Source organism: Polypterus senegalus, chromosome 2 (assembly GCF_016835505.1).
Source record: "Polypterus senegalus isolate Bchr_013 chromosome 2, ASM1683550v1, whole genome shotgun sequence".
Classification (NCBI taxonomy): domain Eukaryota; kingdom Metazoa; phylum Chordata; class Cladistia; order Polypteriformes; family Polypteridae; genus Polypterus; species Polypterus senegalus.
In genome coordinates, this window is record NC_053155.1 from 91,774,924 (window position 1) to 91,800,141 (window position 25,218).

Consider the following 25,218-nt stretch of genomic DNA (forward strand, 5'->3'; position numbering starts at 1 on the left):
GATGAATGACCTCCAAGGTTATTCCTCTTTTTATTATTATTTTATTTTTTTGTAGAATCAACTCTCGGCAGTGGCCACTTCCCCTGCCGCTTCATATTTTAAATCATTCTTGAGGCAGATTGAAGACTTAAGTGCCAGCTTAAGTGAAAAATTAATGAAAACATACTAAATAATTGAAACACAAACACTGACTTAATCAGTTTTAATGTAAAAAGATGCCGACAAATGAAGAGAAGAATCAGGCCTCTAGAGTGGAGAAAAGAAGAGCTGCTCAGAAAGCTGCAAGCGCATCAGCCTCTGAGCTAACAAATGGTAAACATACAGAGAAAGAGGATGAAAACTGCAAGCTCAAGACAAGTGTATTCACTGCACGTTATCATGCAGTACGCTGTTACTGGTTTTAAAGAATTTTTGTTTTATTTGGTTAAAGTCTGAGTGATAGTGCACACTGCCATCTTTTGTAGGACAGGTGTGATGTCATCACAGGTCATGAACTGGCTGTACACATGACTATAAATGAAGGTCGTTGCTATAAACAATATGGTGGCACCCATACAGAAAAAAATGGCTTGTACCTATTTATCCTGGTTGAGAGGTCATGGATAAATGAAGTGGATTGATATCTATCCCGGACTGAATGGTTGCTATTCCCTTTCCTGGTTAGGAGGATAATATAATGGAAAGACAGGAGGTGAGTTCCCAAGTACACCAGGTGGCAGCATCCCTCTGGTATGAGTCTTGTTTAACCACCTGTAGGACTGCACGTTTGTTATTGTTCTTGAAGGCAGCTCTGGTGGGATGCGCTAGGGTTATTAGAAGGTGCTTTTTGGAGGAGGCTCCCCTGTCTGATGGAGGCTATGCCTGACCTTACACAATGTCATCCCCTCAAAAAAGCTGCTCCTCTCCATAACAAGAAAGGAATCATTGAGGCAGCCAGCAAATGGAGCAGGGCTGAGCCTCTGAGCTTCATATCTATTTGTACTGACATTACTAATCCTAGTTTAAGCAAATGGTGCATAAACATTCAGCTTGGGAGAGTATATTTAAATAGTTTAAATAGTTGTATGAGAAACATCCTTCTGTCAAGGTGTTTTTTATAGACTAGATAAAATCTTCTTTTTCTTCTTTCAGCTGCTCCTGTTAGGGGTTGCCACATCAGATCATCTTGATCCATATCTTCCTGTCCTCTACATCTTACTCTGTCACATCCATCACCTGCATGTCCTCTCTCACCACATCCATAAATCCTCTTAGGCCTTCCTCTTCTCCTCTTACCTGGCAGCTCTATCCTTAACATAATTCTCCCAATATACCTAGCATCTCTCCTCTGCACATGTCCAAACCAATGCAATCTTGCCTCTGACGTTGTCTCCCAAAAGTCCAACTTAAGCTGACCCTCTAATGTACTCATTTCTAATCCTACCTATCCTAGTCACACCCAGTGAAAATCTTAGCATCTTTAACTCTGCTACCTCCAGCTCTATCTCCTGCTTTCTGGTCAGTGCCACCATCTCCAACCCATATAACATAGCTGGTCTCACTACCGTCCTGTAGACCTTCCCTTTCACTCTTGCTGGGAGCCTAGATAAAATGTTCAGAACATATCAAATTCCTGAAACAAAAGTACAGGGGTTTCACTGAGCACAATAAACAAAGTGTCATAAATCCTTTTCTTCTTGTTGGAGGTTTCTGTGAAAACCTCTAAAATTCCAGGGCAAATCCTGTTTTCACAGGAAACTAAAGAGTTTTACTGACATATCGATTTGCATAACACTAGTTTAACCTGAAGTTATTCTTTACTGATTTTTATAGAGGGTAAAAGGCTCCATAATCTTTACTGAGATGTGAATGTAAAGCTTGTAAAAAGTTACTTACATGAGTGATTCAGACAGGATTAAAATTACAGAGGTCATCTGGTAATAATTACCCCACCTCCTGGTTTAAAGCTAATCCTGTTTGTATAGGGCTGTTAGTTTGCAATAATTTAGATGGTATCATTGACTGAGGGAATCCACTGGTCAGGAAAGAAATGTTAGGGCAACAACCGGGTCGGTCCTTTTAATATTAACAAAGTTCTTGAACAGAAACAGATGCTTGATGACACATTAAATAAGGCAAAACAAAATGCAGGTTAACTAAAGGTATAAACAAGAGGATATTTCAGTCTTCACTCTGGTGCGTCAAGTTCAGGTAGGAGCTCCTGTCATCAGTCTGCTCTCTCCAGAATGAGACGCAGCACATCTCACTTTTATAGTGGAACCACAAGGGGGCAGAATCAGTTTCTCTCTGTGGGCAGTTTTCTTAGGGCTGAGGGAGAAATGGAGATGTTACCATCAATGACTGCAACCCCTCATGTCCCAGATTGGCAGTGCTTATCTCAACTGAGCTTGGAAGGCAAACCTAAGATATTCATGTATGACAGTGGAAAAAAATTTAAGCATTTCTTGGGCCCTAAAAATACCCCCCATTTCTGGCAAATACCATCAAAGTACATACATTTTGGCAGAAATTACTTTAATAGTAACCTTGGTCATCAATAAAGTCCTAATAAAATATTTATACTTCATTAAGTCCTATTTAAAAAAAAATTGTTAACCTGCTGTACACTTTATCATTTCAAGTTTCACATTCAAAGAAATGTCCATTGACCTTCCCTTCACTTTAAGAGACATGCTGAACACAATGTAAGAAGACGCGTGACCAACATACATTATAAGTTGACTGATCTATAGAATGTACATGCAGCATCAGCTGCCAGAATGACTGAAGCAGGGATTTCATGTCTCCAGTGCATGGCTGCACCTGAACATCTGCCTTCACTCCATTTCGCAGGCTGCAGCAAGGTGTACTTAGAAATGATTAAGAATATAATGAGGTGTTAGTTCTAGTGGCATGACTTTGAAAATCGTCAAAGACTCATTCAATTTCAGAAAATGTTCCATCTTTTGTAAGATCAAAACAGTTTTACATGATTTTCTTCATGTACCCACATTTTCTAAACACAGTTGTTCTTAATTTGGGGGAAGCCTGTAATTGTTTTCTATTTGCAATGTTAGTTCATTCTTCCCTCAATTCAATTCCTTTATACAGTGGAACCTCGGGTCACGAATGTCTCTGAACACGTACAAATCAAGTTACGACCAAAAAGTTCACCAAACTTTTGCATCTGTTCACGACCACACACTCATGTGATGAACAAGCCAGTTTCCCTTCCGGTTTGTACGCTACGATGATTTCCGTACGTGTTATCGGTGCATCACACAGAGGTTACTCTCCCTTAAAACTGTAACCTCCTCTCAACCCAGCTTCCTTCTGCGATATAGTGGGACCACAGCTCCCATCAAAAAGGCCAGTTTTAATAAATAATCACCGCACTCGCGGCTTAGCGAGGGGGTGTGGTGGTGTGTGGCCGAAGCGGTTCCTGAGGAGTTTGTGATGTGGGCGTTTCTCACCTAAGTGCACAGGTGAGAAATGGTCCACATCCGTAATTGTTCCCAGGAGCTGCTGGTTGCCACGACTAACACGTCCTCTTCATAAATAGAAGTGTAAGTCGGCTAAAGGGAAAAAGAAGGGAACAGGAAAGAATGGGAGTTTGCAGGAGAAAGCAGGAAGCAGAAGGAGAAAGCCGGCGCAGAAGAGAAAAAGAGCGTGAGAGTGAGCGAGCGCGACAGAGAGAGAGCTAGCGAGAGCAGGCTCGTGTGCAGCTGAGCAGGGAGCCTGGGTGTTTGTATCAGTGTTTTTCAATGTTTTTACATTTAGTTTACTACTACACTGTGCATTCTATGGTATAATTAACTATTTATATGTTTAAAAATCTTTAAAGAAAATATATTTACATACAGTTCGTACGGTCTGGATTAATTGTATTTACATACAATCCTATAGGGGAAATTACTTCGGGTCACGACCAGAGTTTTGGAACGAATTACAGTCGTGACCCGAGGTTCCACTGTACTTAGTTTGGGGTATTTTGGCCTCTTTGGCTTTGGGGTACTTTCTCAGAGCCAGACATATAAAACACACATATGGAGACAACTATGAGAGAATAAGGATTAAAAGTGGCTAATAACAATTAGATGTTTCACTCAATTTGAAATTTCTAAACCAACCCAACAGCACATGTAGACAGAGCTCAGAGTAGGGATAGTGCTTTAAAAAGCAAAGAGTAATGGTGCACTTGTTATCCTGGTCTGATAGGCAGCAAGCCTCTGGTCATGACAGATAAATCTTGGAAAAGGCAATTCAGAGAGAGACCCATTTCCAGGTAGGATAGACATGCAATTGGTGTCAAAAAAATGGAGTAAATACAATATAATACACAAAATAGAACAAGTAATTCTCTTCACAGAGCTAGACGGGCAACCTATCATTGCCACCTCAGGATTACAATACAACAGTACTGTTCAATAGTACTAATACAGATCTAGTAGTAATACAGAACTTTCACATATGAGGATACAGATTTGTTCAAAGTCCTGATGACCTTGACCAGCAATCTGCCACAACCACCACCACCACCACCACTGGCCACTCCACTACTGAATCAGTGCTAAGCTGTCCAACCTGATGAAAGGACCAACCTGCTACCTGATGATTCCAGTGCTCCTCTACCAGAAATGACCACCCCACAGGCAGGCAAACAACAAGGTAAAAGTGAATATGCACTGCCACCAGCTGTATGAGCTGTCTGTCTCTCTCAGTTATGACAATACTGGCACAATCAATGTGGGGCTGAAACAAATGGCAGCAATGTCCACAAAAAGATAAAGTGAAAATTATCCATCACAACCAGTGAAAAAAACTGGCAAGAATTGACCTAAAACGAGTTATTAAAGAAGAGTCACAGGAGACCCAACACCCACTCAGTACACCCAAAACAGTAAATGATATGATATCAGTTATGTTATGATATTGAAACAATTCCAGCAGTAGCTCAGATGAGGTTGCACAACACTTAATGTCTCACTGCACATCTAAACAAGATAACATTATAAGTTAACGTTATTGTCCACTGTAATTGAAAATGTTAAACATGCTATACTTAAATATGGTACAGTGTATTAACACATAGTATATATTTATAGACCACAATGCTTCTCTAAATGCTATTTGCTGCTGTTTTGCAATGTAATGATTTATAAATATATACTGTATTAAGATATATAAATTCATTATTAAGCTTTAGATACTGAGCTCTTGGGTTGATAAAGCAGTCTTGCCATTCTGTTTTTTCTCGCAGTGTCATCTCTCTTGATCAGTTTCATTTGCTTCCTTCATATTTCCATAGTTATTTTATGTATTTGTCTAATTCATTCGTTGAAATAGGACACTGCAACCACAAATGTTTCAAGTCCACGCACTGCAAGAAATTGGGGAGGGGGGTTTAGAAAATAACCTTGTGACAGATTTCACAGCTATTCGCTGCAAACGTTTTAGCAAATTGTCTTCAGACGTGTGTTCTTGTTTAAGAATCATGTCTGGCCGAGTGAGACTAAGTTTGGGGATGCCTCATGAGTGCCCCATACAGTCCAATGCTTATATCCAATACCAAGTGTGTGAAAAATTAATTGAATCAACCCCATTGAAGGTATAATTAGATACACTTGAATGAATACAGCAGGTTTGGTTTCCTTTAGCCCCACTCAATATTAACCTCACTTCTTTTGACACCATATCAGGTTAAAGCTACCAAATTCTTGAGATCAGAAAAGAGTTGTCGAGATCTATCAATCTCCAAAGGGCTACAAAGCCATTTCCAGAACTCTGTGACTTCATTGAACCACAGTAAGAGTAATTTCCAAATGGAAAACACTTGGAACTGTATCGACATTCCCATTTATGGCCATTCAGGAAGATGGAAAAGATCATAAAAGAAAATGCAAAAGAATGGCCTGCTTCTCTTGCTCCAGTATGACTCCAGAATCAGAATGTTACTGGGCAAAAGGGCTTTCTTTGGAGAGTAACAAAGTGGAAGCCACTGCTGACAAGAAAATCTTAAAATTCATTGATATTTCATGGGTGATTAATTGTTGTTGGCAATCTACAAAACCAACGTCTATTTTAACAAACAAGTAACAAATAAAACGGCATTACAAATGGATTAAAAAGCAAATGTGCAGTAAGACTTTCTTTATCAAATACAGTTACAAACCATGCAATCCGTTTTATTTCTGTTAATGTAAAAATCATACAGTTGCCTTCAGAAAAAGCACACTAAGAACTTTTCTACTTATATCCACAAAATCAGTCTCAAGGGAAGGCAGGGTAAAGATAAAATGATTCTTAGCTGTACTGTTTGTTTGGTTCTTTCTTTGATGATGCTAGGCTGCCTAAAATCTTGACAACACTTTAGTCTCAGTGGGAATGATGACATTGAAGAGATTAGGGGCTACTGTGAGACTAAAATGTTTAGTATGACTTTATGAAGACAAATTATTTGGAAGCAGGGCTGTGGAAAACAAATACAAAACTACAATGTCTTTGAGACTTCGGTGCTGTAAGATGTGAATATTGATGTAGATTTTATGCTGCTTGTATATATCTGGGATTAAGCAGCTTTTTGTGTGATGCTGTCAAAAACAGCAGATTTGAACTTATTTTCTTTTATCATAGAATCAATATGGGCTGCATATATAACTGTCAGCTGAGGGAGGCAAATCTTTTCAGATACTTAGAGCTTTGGTCTTAAAAGACCTACAATGCTGTATGAAGTATCAAAGTTGATCCCAAAAATGTTTCAAAGACACCATGTTCATTAAGCTACACTCTTTATCAAAAAATAGACTTGGACTGCTGACAGTTTGTTTTTCAGCGATACTTTGCATTATGTGACACTATAAAAGAAACCAACAGTCAGGAAACTAAGCATAAACATGAAAGACCCCACTCTTAGTCTTCTGTTTTTGAATTAAATGGCTTGGATGCTTATAATTTAAGCAGTTAACGCTGATTCAGTTCAAGCACATTTAGCAGTGTTTCTCAATCAGGGGCCATCATTAAAGTTCTGGGGTGTGGGGGAGTTCCAAGATGACTGAAAATAATTCTAAAATTGCAGCACAATACTCAGATCACAAAAAAGCAAGCTACAGCAGGGGTGTCCAACTTATCTTTTTCAAACAGACTGCTTTATCATTTTCCAAAGTATGTTGCATACAGCACACAACTGTCGATTTTCTCAAAGATTCCCCTTAAATGCTTATTGTTATTAAGTGCCAAATTCTTTAAGTTAAGGTTAATGGTAAATTTACCATAGCTGGCTTAGTTTTGAACTTGAATATAATATAGCTTAACAGAGATAATGGAAAACTCAGTTTAACCCCCTGTAAGTTAAAGGTAGTGGAATGCTCTTAATTTTAGCTCTGTGCAACAATCGAATAGCCTTTAGACTGAAGTTAGACAGTTAGAAGGAAACTGTTACAGAGATAGACATTAAGGGCATGTAGTTTTCTGACCAATATGTACATTATGTATTTTAGAATAAGAATGGGCATCCAGGTCGGGGAGTACCATATTTTGTTACTAGGACAGGATTCCCGAGAGAAATGATACATGGTTTGGACTGTTGAATGAAAAGATCATTTTGTGCCCAGCCTGTATAAAACAATGAATGAACCAGCAGAAGACAGAACTTGGAAGCAGTTCCATACCCCATACTGCAGGTGGCAGTGGTCCTCATGTAGCAGCCCAGCCGGGACATCCACAGGGGTGCTTGGGAGTTGGAGTCTGGAAGTACAGCCCTGTCAGGGTCCCTGGGTGTCGATAAAGGGTGCTGTCAGGGGAGGACCTCCCTACTTTCTTTATGGCCCGGAAGTGCTTCCATGGAGACACAGCATAGCAATGGAAACATTCTCAGGTCCAGCTTAAAAGGTAGCTCACTGTCTCACGTCAAGGATTCAGAGCTGGGAGACAGTGGGAAACATGTAACAGAGGTGGAAAAGGAGGGAAAAATTTTAGTTTATTGCTTATTTATTGTATAATTGCTGGAAGAGGTCTGTGAAAAGGTGCTTTGTGGAATATAGTTTTTTATGTATACAATAACAGTTGTGTTACTGTGTCTGTGGTTTTGGACTCTCAAGTGCCACCTTGTGGTCAAAGTATGTATATAGATCAATTGTATATGTTCTATTATACAATGTATGGTAACAGATAGAAACCTTAAGATACTAGATGCTTATCATAGACAAGAAGTTTCCCTTTTTCCTTTTTTCTGTATTATCAACCTTTTCCTTATTATTGTTATTATTTTTTTTTTTGTGTGTGAACCGTTTGCTTAGAATTTCTCTAAAATTGTTAAAACAAAGGTACTTGGACTGTGGAGTTTTTATATGTACAGTGACTCATACCACTGCTGGAGTGCCTTTCTGGTAGCTGCATTTGAACTGTTTTGAACTATTTAGAAATCCTTGACAAACACAGCTACACTCATTTCATAGATTGTATCCATATATAATCATAGCAGAATACATTTACAGCTGCCAGTAATATGCATCCCCAGTATCTGCTGGCGTTAATCTACGCAATGCAGCAGAGCCACTAGTCTACAGTTAGAATGGTAATATGCTTCTCACAATGATCCAACAAAAGAAAAGAAGGTGACAGTCTGCACTGCTATGAAGAAATTTAGTGTTTTAGAACATTGCCAAAGATGTGAAAGACTCATAAAGGATATGGCAGGTCAACTTCACACCCACCACTGCCACCACTCTGCTTAACTTTTAAAACTTTTTAAGGTGTTATGGCTGGCCGCCGATGCTTTTGTCTTTTCTGTTTCTTGATCGTTGTAAGTGTAGTTTAAACACATTCACATCTCCACTCATGCTGTCACAGATGGAAAGGCTCCAATGCTGAATCCAGTGGATAACGGAGTCACTTGTATAATTAAGTCTTCAAAAAAGCCATCCATCCATCCATCCTCTTCCGCTTATCCGAGGTTGGGTCGCGGGGTCAGCAGCTTTATCAGAAAGGCCCTGACTTCCCTCTCCCCGGCCACTTATTCCAGCTCTTCCGGGAGAATCCCAAGGCGTTCCCAGGCCAGCCGGGAGACATAGTCCCTCCAGCGTGTCCTGGGTCTTCCCCGGGGCCTCCTCCCGGTTGGACGTGCCCGAACACCTCACCAGGGAGGCGTCCAGGAGGCATCCTGATCAGATGCCCGAGCCACCTCATCTGACTCCTCTCGATGCGGAGGAGCAGCGGCTCTACTCTGAGCCTCTCCCGGATGACTGAGGTTCTCACCCTATCTTTAAGGGAAAGCCCAGACACCCTGCGGAGGAAACTCATTTCAGCCTCTTGTATTCGCGATCTCGTTCTTTCGGTCACTACCCATAGCTCATGACCATAGGTGAGGGTAGGAGTGTAGATCGACTGGTAAATTGAGAGCTTTGCCTTACGGCTCAGCTCCTTTTTCACCACGACAGACCGATGCAGAGCCCGCATCACTGCGGATGCCGCACCGATCCGCCTGTCGATCTCACGCTCCATTCTTCCCTCACTCGTGAACAAGACCCCGAGATACTTGAACTCCTCCACTTGGGGCAGGATCTCTCCCCCAACCCTGAGAGGGCACTCCACCCTTTTCGGCTGAGGACCATGCTCGGATTTGGAGGTGCTGATTCTCACCCCAGCCGCTTCACACTCAGCTGCGAACCGATCCACAGAGAGCTGAAGATCACGGCCTGATGAAGCAAACAGGACAACATCATCTGCAAAAGCAGTGACCCAATCCTGAGTCCACCAAACCGACCCCTTCAACACCCTGGCTGCGCCTAGAAATTCTGTCCATAAAAGTTATGAACAGAATCGGTGACAAAGGGCAGCCCTGGCGGAGTCCAACTCTCACTGGAAACGGGCTCGACTTACTGCGGCAATGCGGACCAAGCTCTGACACCGGTTGTACAGAGACCGAACAGCTCTTATCAGGGGTCCGTACCCCATACTCCCGAGCACCCCACAGGATTCCCCAAAGGACACGGCCGAGCGCCTTTTCCAAGTCCACAAAACACATGTAGACTGGTCGGGCAAACTCCCATGCACCCTCCAGGACTCTGCTAAGGGTGAAGAGCTGGTCCACTGTTCCGCGACCAGGATGAAAACCACACTGTTCCTCCTGAATCCGAGGTTCGACTATCCGACGGACCCTCCTCTCCAGAACCCCCGAATAGACTTTTCCAGGGAGGCTGAGGAGTGTGATCCCTCTATAGTTGGAACACACCCTCCGGTCCCCTTTTTAAAGAGGGGACCACCACCCCGGTCTGCCAATCCAGAGGCACTGTCCCGATGTCCATGCGATGTTGCAGAGGCGTGTCAACCAAGACAGTCCTACAACATCCAGAGCCTTAAGGAACTCCGGCGTATCTCATCCACCCCGGGCCCTGCCACCAAGGAGTTTTTTGACCACCTCGGTGACTTCAGTCCCAGAGATGGGAGAGCCCACCTCAGAGTCCCCAGGCTCTGCTTCCTCATTGGAAGGCATGTTAGTGGGATTGAGGAGGTCTTCGAAGTACTCCTCCCACCGACCCTACGCGTCGAAGTGAGGTCAGCAGCGCACCATCCCCACCATATACGGTGTTGACACTGCACTGCTTCCCTCCTGAGACGCCGGACGGTGGACCAGAATCTCCTCGAAGCCGTCCAAAGTCGTTCTCCATGGCCTCTCCAAACTCCTCCCATGCCCGAGTTTTGCCTCAGCAACAACGAAGCCGTTCGCTTGGCCTGCGGTACCTATCAGCTGCCTCCAGAGACCCACAGGACAAAAAAGTCCTATAGGACTCCTTCTTCAGCTTGACGGCATCCCTCACCGCCGTGTCCACCAACGGGTTCGGGATTGCCGCCACGACAGGCACCGACCACCTTGCGGCCACAGCTCGGTCAGCCGCCTCAACAATAGAGGCACGGAACATGGCCCATTCGACTCAATGTCCCCACCTCCCTCGGGACGTGGTTGAAGTTCTGCCGGAGGTGGGAGTTGAAGCTACTTCTGACAGGGGACTCTGCCAGCCGTTCCCAGCAGACCCTCACAACACGTTGGGCCTACCAGGTCTGACCGCATCTTCCCCACCATCGAAGCCAACTCACCACCAGGTGGTGATCAGTTGACAGCTCCGCCCCTCTCTTCACCCGAGTGTCCAAGACATATGGCCGCAAGTCCGACGACACGACCACAAAGTCGATCATCGACCTGTGGCCTAGGGTGTCCTGGTGCCAAGTGCACATATGAACACTCTTATGCTTGAACATGGTGTTCGTTATGGACAATCCGTGACGAGCACAGAAGTCCAATAACAAAACACCGCTCGGGTTCAGATCGGGGGGGCCATTCCTCCCAATCACGCCCTTCCAGGTCTCACTGTCATTGCCCACGTGAGCATTGAAGTCTCCCAGCAAAACGAGGGAATCCCCAGAAGGTATGCCCTCTAGCACCCCCTCCAGAGACTCCAAAAAGGGTGGATACTCCAAACTGCTGTTCGGTGCATACGCACAAACAACAGTCAGGACCCTTCCCCCCACCCGAAGGCGGAGGGAGGCCACCCTCTCGTCCACCGGGGTAAACCCCAATGCACAGGCTTCAAGTCTAGGGGCAATAAGGATGCCCACACCTGCTCGGCGCCTCACCGGGGCAACTCCAGAGTGGTAGAGAGTCCAGCCCCTCTCAAGGAGATTGGTTCCAGAGTCCAAGCTGTGCGTCGAGGTGAGTCCGACTATATCTAGCCGGAACCTCTCGACCTCACGCACTAGCTCAGGCTCCTTCCCCTTCAGAGAGGTGACATTCCACGTCCCAAGAGCCAGTTTCTGTAGCCGAGGATCAGACCGCCAAGGTCCCCGCCTTCGGCCACCAAAAAAGCCTACAGTGTAATAATTCTGTATTTTAATGATTCCTTATTTACAGAAATATGCAGTCATTTTATGCATAATATAAAATAATCCTTAAGCCAACTGAGGGGCTTCTGTTATTGAAAATACCTGCAGTGACATTTTGGTATTTTGGTAATTATTATTTGTTATTTATTCTTAAACAGATGCCAATTCATTTTATATTGTCATCAAGAAATTCAGGCACTATTAAAACAATAACTTTTATAAAAACAGATAGGCTGTTTTTGAAATAACTTGTATGTTTTAAAAAACACATACATTGTAATAGTATACCAGCAAATATGATTTTGTTAATCATATTTGAGACAGCAGCAAAAGTACAAGAGGGTAAAAATCATTGTGTGTGGGAGCCCCCACATATTCTTGTGGTTGTCTAAAGGGGCTTGGAGGAATCAAGGTTGAGAACTACTGTAGCACAGAGTCACCCTGGCAGTAATTCGTCATAACAGAATCAACCCTTGACAGGATGCTAGAGAGCAGTTTCTGTCACACAGTATCAGTTTAGACTTACCAGTTAGTCTAAGGTAGATGCATGTAGTGTAGGTTGTGGCATGGAACTGGAATACCCAAAGAAACCCACATAGACTTTGGGAATATGTTTAGAACGCATGTTTAAACAGTGACCAAGGCTGGGTCTTGTACCAAGCCTTCTGAAACTGTAATGTTTCGCTATATCACCCTCAATTCAGTTCAGTTTATTTATATAACAGTATAATTCAAAATAAATAATCAAAGAAACATTATGAAATAACAGTTCTGTTATCATGGGAGCATCAGAGGGAAAGCAGTCTATCACAAAGCAAACACATTCACACTCAGTACAGGCCAAATAGGAGCTGGAAATTAACCTCATGTGGACGTCGTTTGATTATGTGATGAAACAGAACATAAGGCAACTGTCAAATGACCAACAGCAAGCCTGAGGGTTATTCTGGCACCCTACCTGTGAGTATGTCCTGGCAGCAAGGCAGGGAAAAAGCCTTCATATACACAGCAACACACACATTCACCAATTTGGGACTACTAGCTAACCTAACCAGAATATACTGCATATGGGAATTAAGTATAAAAATTAGAATACCTAGAGGAAAACCAATATAGATATGGGAAGCACATGCAAACTGTACATAAATAATTAGCGCCAGATTAAACCTAGGCCAATGTATCCATGAGGTAGCAGTGCTACTCCATGATACCCAATGCCATTGGGTCAAAATGTTAGCTTTATTAAATAAATTGTAATATTTTTCCTTGTAAGGCTTTTCACTGAGTGCTTACAAAATTTATAAATATTGTGTAATAACAGTACAGTACACAGCCATACAACATTTGCATACATATGCACTAATAGGTAAACAAACATTTATGTATTTTTACCCAAAAATATGAATTTAACTTCCAGCTAACATAGGAAAATGGCTAGTTGACAGTAGATAGTGTAAATAAAAATCAGTGGAGTGGGTTAATGGTCCTTTGTAATGAACAAAGTCACAATAGAGATGAAAACATGTATAGTGGAAGGAATTTATGGTTTTATTTCATTATACCATATCAATTAATGAAAAAAGATCCCCCTGACTATAACAATTGTACAGGAACCATGTTAGGCTTAAAGTATGAAAAATATAAATTATCTTATATTGTTACAGCAAACATGAATTTCTTGTTTGAAAGTCTAAAAAGGTGGTGAATGTCTCCAAGACTTACAAGCGTTTATGAAATAACAATGACTTGTTTGCTTCCCAGTTAATATGCTGTTGCAATTTTTTCTGCAGAACGTCTTCTGTGGGATATGGTGGAACCTACAAAAAAAAGAATGAAGACATGTTAAAAACTGATTATTTATTTATTATATGAAACATTTCAAGATCACTGGAAGATGAAACAGAACAACTGTACACTGAAGAAAATATCATCCCCTGCCTCTGCCATTATTGCCACTTCTGAGATATGTAATTCTAATATAACATGGATTGTGCAATATTTCTGTCAGCTTATCTATATAGAGAAACTTGACTTGAAACTCTATGAAAAAGTCCAAGCACTCAGACATTTCAGCTTGCAACTTGATACTCGCCTGGTTCCTAGAATCAAGTAAGCTTTTTCTGTGCTGATTTCTCTTGCTTTGCTGCTTCCGTCCGAAAATACAGAAAGTGTGATCCTTTTTTGACCCATAGACTGAAAGATTTCTTTTTAAAGTGTTGGAAAGCTTGACTACATTGAAGACTTACTCCTTTTTTCTGTCCATCTGGTATACTGTATCTCCAAAATTAATGTTGTTCAACCCATTTTTATGAGAAAATTTGACATGATAAAGTTACTCTAGAGGACTCATTTTCAATATTTTACGTTATAATTCACAGTCCCATCTTTAAATGTTATTTTCCATTATTTGAAATGGTCCTTTCTATGTAACCTGAAATTTATTTACAAATGTATTGTGGGGGTGGTGTTTTTACAATGTTTCTTTTACTATATTCAATTCCTGATACTGAGCAAACTCTACACAAGTAAAACTTAGTTAAAAATGTTTTCATTGTTCAGTAGAGGCCAAAACAAATGTGCGTTGACCAATATCAGTGAAGTCTGTCATTAAGGCCAAAGCACTAATGCTTATTTTCTCATTGATTCTCCCATTTTCTGTGCAAAATGAGAGGAAAATGCAATTCTTTTTCATCTTAAACAGGATTCAGTTTTATCATCTGAATATCAAACAAGATCCAAGCAACCTTTTAATTTCATAATTACTTTTATGTTTTCACAGTATACCAGTAGATTTGACACTTCTAGGCCTGCTGTAGACTGTCTGTCTTCCTCTCGATAAGTTTGAGTGTTTACACTTAGTTCTTTAGGCTGAAGGGTGACTTCCCAGAGTACAACAAATATTGTATAATTTCCATGGGTTATGACATCCCCATTATGGCTATGTTATACTTACATACTTCAAATTGTCATAGTTGTATGGTTAGTGACATAGGTTTTTGTCTTACACACGCACAAAAATTGATATTTATTTTATGACTAAAAAAGGACACAGCACTTTAAACTGTACAACTTAAAAATCTTTAATATAACTTCATAGTTCATAGTTAACTCAGTATTTGTTGCTGCTTGGCTGAATTATAGCAAGGCGTTCTGGGGCAGTAGACTGGGGCCCCCCAAAAAAGCATTTCTCACAGTCAATTTGATGGACTACCCAATGACCTTTATCGCTGAATTATTTCCTGAAAACTTTTCATGTGGCCGGCTTAGATAATCTTTTGTTTTCCCAATGCCCCTGTGATGTTTTGTTAGGCTACAAAATCACTCAAGATTGCTTAACATATAAAATGCACTTGTTGCTTTAAGTTCCTTTGGTGCAAAAAATGTAAAGTAGGTGACCATCTATATTTTTTATAAGCGGCGGCACATTGAATCCATATAGGGTATATGGATATATATATATAGGGTGGTCCAGATCTAAGTATGCAATTTTCATTATGCTACAATATAACTTATTAAGTTTATTACATAGAAAATCACCCGAAAAATCCCAGACCATCGAGAAGTGTGCAAACTGACTACATGAAGAATTGTCCCCGCATAAATCAAAGTCATCCAGACAATCTGGATCTGCATAATTAGATCAGGACCACCCTGTATATATTAGATAGATAATGAATGATATAATAGATATTTTTTTCATTCATTGCTAGTTTATGAAGATTTATTCAGTTTTGCTAGTAGCAATTGTTCTGCCTGCGTCTTTTATTGTTTGAGGCACAGTAGCGTAGTGATTAGCAGATGCAGTCCAGTGCAGAGAATTCATAAACACTAAAGGCATTTCATCTGCTCAAGAGTATTTACAGTGTCTTAGAGAACAAACTTGCCAGACATCTTCCCAAATGTATATTTAGCTCTTCAGGCTTTACCTGACATTGCCTGTCACAAATGCAAGTGGTGAGTGATCATTCTTCAAGCTCAGGCTAGTGAAGAAAAGGCTCAGATTCACAGTAGGACAGAAAAGAGTGAATCGTTTGACTCTGAGGTTAAATGAGCATGATCTGGTTCAGAAATTGGATTTTAGTGATCTGTTCAAGGACTTTGCTGCAAAGAAATCCAGAACAGTACAATTTTAAAAAGCAAGCATTGTCTGTGTTGATATACATAATGTCCTATGTAGTATTTGACATTCCTGCTTTTGTAGAGAGAGGGTTCTGTAGTTGACTTTTCAAACCTTGGTTTGTGTTAGTTACTTGTCATCTGTGCAGCAATGGATAAATGGTTTGATGCAGTATACTTTGTCTCTCAGAATTTCATGCCATAAGCCCATATTTGTTCTGTTCTTCAGATACTAGACTCTGTAGTAGTTATGTACTTTTCTCTGTGTGACTCTGAGACTTTGAAGTTGATGTGTACTTATGGTATTTTTTACAACTATGAGTTTGTAAAGGTATGACCCCATGAGTGCCTCTAGCCCCTGGGCTCCCACCCTCCTTAATTCAGCCTTGGGTTGATGAGAGAGTTTTGTTGGTTGATCAAAACCTGGTCCAGTTACAGGAAAAATCCACTTTTTTCTTTTTATTTTCCCTTTATTTTTTTCTTCAGGATAGTTTGCCTGCATTTTCCATCACTTTAATGATGGAAATAATAAATAATTCAGATTTATACTTAGTTCAACCACTTTACAGGTTTTTCACCTTTCTGTTTGTTATCAGTTTGTTTTGCCCCTTTTAACACTTCAAGTAAAAAAGGTATTGTTTATTAAACATGCACCTGTATTAATTAGATTGTGATAGTATCCTATAATTTTTATATATCTTGGAGATACTTTAATATAGATAATACCAGCAGACATTTTTTCTGGAGAGTTATGTAATCAGTGCTTGCATAACTTAAGAGCAAAAACTATTTTTAGAGAACAGCTACAAGTCATCTATATATTCTTCTACCAAATGTAGAGAAATAACATAGTAAATAGAAACCTTAGAAAGACACGTATGTTTTTGCCTCCAGCAATGCCTATGGCTATTCATGTGATCATATTTTGTGCACTTTAAATTTTGTCAGTTTTATGAGTAAATCTTTTTTGCATAGTTTTGTGCTATCAATTTATAGCTCTATATTATAAATTTTGAAGTTTGTTTCATAAACTGATTTATAAATATACAGTATCTAAACCAAAACAGTTCTCATATTTGTATCTATGTAGCAGAGGATGCTGTTGAGAGTATTAATAGCTTTAAAGTTTGTGAAGTGACCGTCACTGATGTAGCTGTAGTTGGCATTTTTGTTCTTGTCAAGAAAGCTTACCAACACTTTTACTTCTTCAGACGTCTAAAGAAAACTCAGATTTCCAGATTTGTTCTGGCTAACCTCTACAGGTGCACAGTGGAGTCCATCCTCAATGACTACATAACATCCTAGTACGGCACCTATTCAGCTCAAGATTGTAGCTATTCCAGAGAGTAGTGAAGGTGACACACAATATAATGTGCTGCATTTTTTCAGGATATACTGTACGAGTGTGCTTTTTGGACATCTGGCAGTCTCAATGTTTGTGTCTGGGCATCTTTTACACCTGATATAGCAATAGCAAAGTGACCTGTGGTCATGTGTTTACACCAAAGTGATCAAAAAACACCATCACCATAATAATGGCAGAAAGAAGAAGAAGAGAACCAACATCTTCTGATTATCAAGAAAATTGCAGGAGCCAATTAATAATAATAATAATATTTTATTAGTAATAAAGAACAACAAAGAATAATAAGCTGTGATGCTGAAGCACACAGATAAACAAGAAGTAATCCTTATATAGCCTGATATTTTCTAGAAATTCAAAAAATATGAGCTCACGGCAACCTGGTGTCCACTGTGCTGTTGGCCAGAAATGTTTATTATAATAAAAGCATGGTCCCTGCAAGACCATCTAGTGATAATCCCTCAAGATATAGTACAGACATGTTCAGAATTATAATTAAGTATTTGTATTGTGTTTATTGGTCATTAAGCATCAAACTTTATTAAATGTAAACAGTGGATGGCAGAGTGAACTGTGGTCATGTGTTTAAGGCTAAGTGATTGACAAACCTAGTGATAACCCCCATAATGGCAGAAAGAAAAAGAAGAGCAGCAACATCTGCTGAATGTCAACCAAATCATAGAAGGCTATTAAGTGATGAAGGACAAAAAAGAACATGAAGATAAAATGCTAAAGCAAATAGACGTGTAAGACGTAATTGCCAACATAGAGCAATTGAACTGCAGAAGAGCATGATATCTTATAGGTGAGCAAGACAAAGTCCAGGATACAGAATGTGTGGATGTTCCAGAGACAGAAATGCATGACGACAATCAAGAACATCATCAATTAGTCGAAATTTCCATATGAAAGTCCATACATCAATGTTTCTTTAAAGATCACTACTCAGCAAGGTTACATCAGTGATGCAGTCAATGTCAAGCTGTATTTTTAATGGTGAAAACAAAAGAATGTTTTGCCAAATTAGAAAAATTCCCATTGCTCCTGATGAGCTTTTAAAAGTAATAAAATGCATTATATCTTGTAGAGGAACTGAAAGAAGTAACTATTTAGAAAATATAAGAAGTGTCAACAGCTTATCTTTATCTGTGTGTTTCACTAGTACTTGCTTCGCTCGCCCCCACCAACTACCCCCCCAGGGCATGCAACATGGAAACCACTTCAGATCTCTGCCGCTTGCGTTGTGAAGGGGGGGCTGAACACACGCTAAGGAGCTGTGGTCAGATCAACTGCTGGCTTGCTGCTGCTGTTGCAGAGCTGCGTGTTCTGCTTGTTGCGCTGCGCATTGATCATGTAAAAGCCTGTACAGCAGCTGTCCTTTTGTCTCACTACCTTGTCTCGCGGGAAGTTAAATTGTCTCTGAGAAAATCACATATCATCTCCTTCCAAGCTTTCCAAGATTTTTTTATAATAGATATCCTGTCTAAATATCTTACAAACATACCTCAGTATGTGCATCTCGGGAACTGCAGGTCTGACATTGTGGTCAGCAGCACAGGAGCACCGCAAGGGACTGTGCTTTCTCTGTTCTTGTTAGGCCTATATACATCAGACTTCCAATACGACTCGGAGTCCTGCCACGTGCAAAAGTTTGTTGATGACACTGCTATTGTGGGCTGCATCAGGAGTGGGCAGGAGAAGGAGTATAGGAAGCTAATCAAGGACTTTGCTAAATGGTGCGACTGAAACCACCAACACCTGAACACCAGCAAAACCAAGGAGCGGGTGGTGGATTTTAGGAGGCCCCTCATGGACCTCGTGATCATCAGAGGTGACTGTGTGCAGAGGGTACAGACCTATAAATACCTGGGAGTGCAGCTGGATGATACTGATGCTCTGTGCAAGAGAGGACAGAGCCGACTATACTTTCTTAGAAGGCTGGCGTCCTTCAATATCTGCAATAAGATGCTGCAGATGTTCTATCAGACGGTTGTGGCGAGTGCCCTCTTCTATGCAGTGGTGTGCTGGGGAGGCAGCATAAAGAAGAGGGACGCCTCACACCTGGACAAACTGGTGAGGAAGGCAGGCTCTATTGTAGGCATGGAGCTGGACAGTTTGACATCCGTGGCAGAGCGACAGGCACTGAGCAGGCTCCTGTCACTCATGGAGAATCCACTGCCTCCACTGAACAGCATCATCTCCAGACAGAGGAGCAGCTTCAGCGATAGACTGCTGTCACTGTCCTCCTTCACTGACAGACTGAGGAGATCGTTCCTTGCCCACACTACGTAACTCATCAATTCCATCCAAACATACACATACAATAAATACACCTTTATTCAAGCTCTGTGTAAACTTTGAGCCAAATTTATTAAAGCTAAGCAAATAAGCACCTTTAGTAGTTGACAATGTGTTTCTACCAAACTAGCATAACAACATTAGATTATGGAAGGATGTTCTTGTCACTTGTGGCATTTACATGCATTGGGCTTTATAGACACCACTAGAAGTCATTATAAATTATTATTATTATACACTCTGTCCACTTCCACTTTCCCTAGGCTATAAACTCCTTTGTTGACCAAAGACTCAGGTAAAGCTATGAAATGATCATTGAATAAAACTTAAAAAACAGTAACTTTTATAATGTAATTACTGTTTTCACATATAGTAAAATACATCATTAGACATACCAGATCATAGAGTCTTCTGAGGTAGGAATCTGATGCATGTTGTTTGAAGAAATCTTTGCTAATCACAATACATTCTGCTCCCTCAGATACAAGCATCATAGGGAAAGTCTCTTCAAACAATAAATAAGCAAGACCCTGCTAGGAAAAGAAATTGCTCTTAGTTTTTGCTTTTACGGTTAAATATGTCAAAGTTATCTTTAAGAGCTGTACTGCTACACAACAAGTGTTTTAAAATTAATATTACTTTATTAACATAACTTGAAGATTAGTCACTAGGAGCTCATATGAACTAAAGAGCCAAATTTGTCTTCAGAAAAAAGAGGTACCAAGCAGTAACAACCATTGTACAGTTTCATGTAATCTATTCTTTTTCTCTCTATATATATTTTTTTAATTAACATTATTTCTGTGACTTGCAGCAAGTAAAACTTGGTTTTCTTGCAGGGATCAGTTGTTACCCTCTTTACTACTGCATGCACTATAGCTTATTAAATCTTAGATTGAGGATCGTCTTTAAAGATATTTAAAGACTCAGCCCTATTTGTTCTGACTTTATCCGAGTTTCATGCCCGCAAAAAATAAAGCCTGTTAGAAAAGGTCTTAGATATAAATGTCTTCTTATATTTTACAAAATATCGACTAGTTTAGATAACACAGCTAATACATGAGTTTTCATCTTCTTCAATACTATTGTGTAATGGTGGATTGGTTAGGTGTTCTCCAGCTGAGCAAGATAAAAAGCAGTGGCGTAAGGCATCATTGCAGATTTTTCAGAAAGGAGTAATGTCCAATTAAGCATTCCTCCAAATAAACTATCAGGAGACTGTGATTTACTGTGAATTCATAGCTATCTGATAAATATGAAAACATTTCATTCCAATAAGGTCATGTAGAGTAAGTTAAGAAAAAAAGGACTCACTGTACATTTTGCATAGTTGTTATTAGGAATCTGGCCAAAATAAATTTGACTGCAGCACTGGACATACTGTGACATAACAAGAGTCGCTTCCCAATTATTTTTTACTTCTACCAATAAATTCTACTGCCTGTGAGTTACAACATATTTAAATTATATTAGATAACACAATATTTTCTATGGACTGTAATATTACTTTTGAACTAAATAGTTCTCAGTGCAAGGGGGAAACAAAATAGTACCTCTTTGCAGCATGGTTTATTTATGAATATATGCCATTAATATATATAAATAACTTTTAACATGAATGTAAAATAATTACAATGTAACAAACTATGCAGCATATTATGAATGTGTGAATCCCGCAAAATAAACTGATTTTTATAATAGGACATTCCTTACTAACATGTACTAATAACATTCTATTAAAAAGCATATTCATATTAAATGTTTTCATTACTAATGTGCATTTATCTATTTATTCATTAAATTTCCTAAAAATAAATACAGGTAGTATTTGTTCATCCAAAATTAATATTTAATATTTTATTATTAGTTACTTAAAAACATTTAAGACATCACAATGAACAATATACTATCAAAAAAAAAAAAATCAAATAAAACAAAAAAGAGCACAACAAAACATGTTTTAAAATCTGATATTAATGCTATACCTTTTAAAGTTTGTCTATTTTAAGAGATTCTAATTTTTGTTTAATTTATAAAACATGTATTATATGCTAGCATGGAACCAGTATGTTTAGTGAGGAGTTTAAAACATAGTACTGGGAAAATGTAAAAAGAAAAAAAAATCCTAACCCGTACATATTTGTAATAAGCCCACCCCAACCCCCACAACCCTAACCCTAACCCTCAACCTTCCCAGTGGCTCTGGAGTTTTAACTATAGATATATAAGACCACAAGAGATACTTGACAGCAAAGGTACAAAAATAAAAAAGAACCAATAGGCTTTTAGTGCATCCAAATACAGTATGTATTTTTTAATGAATGTTTACTCACAAAAATATCACCAGCTTTAAGTGTTTGCACATTAATGTATATCAGTTCACTTGTTTCCTTTTTGCTGTGTCTGTTTTTTTCTGACGTAGCAAAGCACAGATGGGGTAGTACTGGCTGCTCGACTAATGTTTCTGCATTTTGTTGTAGTACTGGTAATACCAACTCCATTTTCACTGAAATGCTTTTGGATGGCACTTTAGACTTCATATCAGAATTCTATTAAAATTAAAATAAAGGAGTTAAAACACAAATACTAGTGGTTGTACAAAGAAAATTTTCATATAGTAAAATGATCTGATTATTTTAGTATTTGTAGTGCAGCTGCTAATATATACAGTAGTTGAAGTTTATTGTCATTTGTATGAAGTACACAGTGCAAATAGTATAATGAAAGTTTTTGCAGGACAGCTTTGTGTGATGAATCCTCTGGAGCAAAGCCTGGAAATAATGAGGAATGACACAAGCACATTTATGATAGGTAGAATTTTTCAGTGGGAGCTGGGTGGTCTTTTAGCCTCAGAACTCTTGCAGATTTTTTTCCCCAGCTTAACTGTAGTTTTTTTGTCTGTCCTACCATCCACCTGACCTTATCATCAGATTCATCTTTAAACTCTTAGAATATAATATTATACATGAGACTCTACTTTTCTATTAATTATATATCTATGCAAGCTCATATTGATTCATTTATTACTTATTCATTATTATTCTTGTACAATTTAAGTTGTTATTCTTTTCTTGTAATACAATCTATTTTCATACAATCAAAATGACACACATACACACACCAAAAATGTACACATAGCACCAGACATATACAGGGTGGTCCAGATCTAATTATACAGATCCAGATCATCTGGATGACTTTGATTTATGCAGAGACAATTCCAGTTCGGCATAAAGACGATTCTTCATGTCATTAGTTCGCACACTTCTCGATGGTCCGGGATTTTTCGGGTGATTTCTATGTAATAAACTTAATAAATTATAGCGTAATGAAAATTGCATAATTAGATCTGGACCACCCTATACAGTATACATGCCTTAGATAAAGCAGGCTTCAAAATGGATAGATGGATGGATGGATGGATATATTTGCCAGCAGTATATATACAGGCATGAGCAAAAGTCGGTTTACTGTTGTGAGTATGCAAAACACAGTTTGTTCTTGTATAATTATTCATTTATTAATTATTGTAATATTTATATGTATTCTTTTTCTTATTTTTTTCTTCTTATTCTTAAAGTGTGCTTGAGTGTTACAATCATAACTTGCATGTCTTTTTCATAAACAATTGTGACTCTACTTTTCCCACCCCCATATATACATATATATATATATATATATATACTGTATATATATATATCATCACACACACGCGATTAGAGGGCAGCCAAAGGGTCTGTCGGAGTGTGAAAACATACCGGAGCAGAGTTTAAGACAGCATATTAATGCTTTTCTCTTTTCCTCACGAGGAAAAAGGAAGAACAAAAACATCACACACCTTGATTTCTACGCATGAAAACACCTTCCTGATACATGAAGAACCGTGTTTTCATCCATCCATCCTTGATGATTTCACTTCCAGTTGCCCTCCAATGATATCACTTCCATCACCTTCTGTTCATGTCACCCCCTTCGTTTCGCTTACTATATTATAAAAAAAAATCTTGGGGAGGCAGACTAGGGAGACGAGATGTGATCTTCTCAGAAGACAATTTGAAGTCCCGCAAAAGACAGTTTAACTTGCTCCCAGCTCTTAAAACAATGACAAGCGACAAGCAAAACACGCAGCTCACAGCAGATGATCCAACCACTTCTCCTTGCGTGCGTTCAGCCACCCTAACCCCCCCTCTTCACAATGTGAGCAGCAGAGACACAAAGTGGCAAAAAGGACAGCGGCTGTACAGGCTTTAAAATGATTGACGGGCAGCGCAACAGCAGCTGCCTCCCCTTCACAACGCGAGCAGCGTTATATGTTCTGCAAGAAAGAGATGTAACCATTCCCAGGGCCAGAAAAAAAGGACAAGTATTGTTTCTACAACATCATGCGAGACAAGGCAGTGAGCCATCATTTAAAACAAGTCCACGGACATCTAACCTAGCAGTTGTTGGATTGCTTTTGGCAGACATGCATCATGTGCTCCCAGGTCTTAAAACAATGGCATGCGACAAGCAGAACAGGCAGCTCACCAGCACCAGAAAGACAGCAGATGATCCGACGGCATCTCCTTAGCATGCGTTCAGCCGCCCCCCTTCACAACGCGAGCAGCATTATACGTCCTGCAAGAAAGAGATGTAGCCACGCCCGGGACCGGAAATAAAGGACAAGTATTGTTTTTACAAAAGTTTTTAAAGTAAAAGTGAAAATAATGCATATGTAACAATTCCCATGAAAATAACAATCTCTTTAAATTGCATATCCAGTAAAACCAATACACGGGGGTGGGCGAGCGAAGCAAGCGGTGTGCGGAGCCCCCAGTATATAAAATAAACATAAGTTACTTATATTTCTTACAATATTTGTTATTACGATTGTCTGTATGATAACCTTATGACTGACAGTGCAGGCACCATGCAGTCCCCACTTTGATGGATTGAAGACCAGATGTCAACATGACCATCATTATCTAATTCTTCCACGTGAAGCCTGTAAGGCATGAAACTGGTTTACATCATTTATGTTAGGTAGAATGCCCAGTGGGGGCCAGGTGGTCTTGTGACTTTGGAACCCCTAAAGTTTTTTTTTCTGTCCTCCTGGCCATCGACCTTACTTTATTCTTTGTTATTTAGGATTACCTAATCTTATTTTTATATTTTTCTTTTTTCTTTCTTCATCTTGTAAAGTACTTTGAGCTACATCATTAGTATGAAAATGTGCTATATAAATAAATGTTGCTGTAATAAGTGGAAACTGTCTCTGAATCTACTGGTGCAAGTATTGTTTGCTAGAAAGAAGGAATGAGACACGCAATTGTGCAGGATATGTGAGGTCTTTAAAAATACTGTTTGTCTCTAAGGCAGTTAGCGTTATATTTGTCCAGGAAGCCAAGATGAGCAGCAAGTTTTTTTTGTTTTTTTATTAACTTTTGTTCTTATTTGTGTTTTCCCTGTGTTCATCCCCACATGGTTATTTTCTTAATAGCTATGACATATTTATGTATATTTTGTTTCTTTAACAAATTACTGGGGTTCTATCACACAGAGCTAAATCATAATTTATCTTCTTATTTATTGTACAATATATAGAAGCA

General features: G+C 39.5%; 1 protein-coding gene across 4 annotated transcripts in view; it reads right to left on the reverse strand.

Moving 5' to 3' along the window:
• Positions 1-1,976: 1,976 nt before the first annotated feature.
• The window catches only part of LOC120523146 (cyclic nucleotide-binding domain-containing protein 2-like), a 102,051-nt gene continuing 78,809 nt past the window's right edge, over positions 1,977-25,218 (reverse strand). For 3 of the 4 annotated variants that reach the window (XM_039744158.1, XM_039744157.1, XM_039744155.1), the window contains 4 exons: positions 21,964-22,179; positions 20,026-20,163; positions 13,576-13,670; positions 1,977-2,307 (listed from right to left, as the gene is read on the reverse strand). In XM_039744158.1, coding sequence (XP_039600092.1) covers positions 2,187-2,307; positions 13,576-13,670; positions 20,026-20,163; positions 21,964-22,179 — 570 coding nt within the window. In that variant the 3' untranslated portion in view covers positions 1,977-2,186. The remainder of the gene's footprint in view (positions 2,308-13,575; positions 13,671-20,025; positions 20,164-21,963; positions 22,180-25,218) is intronic. The other variant, XM_039744156.1, reaches the window with a different exon arrangement.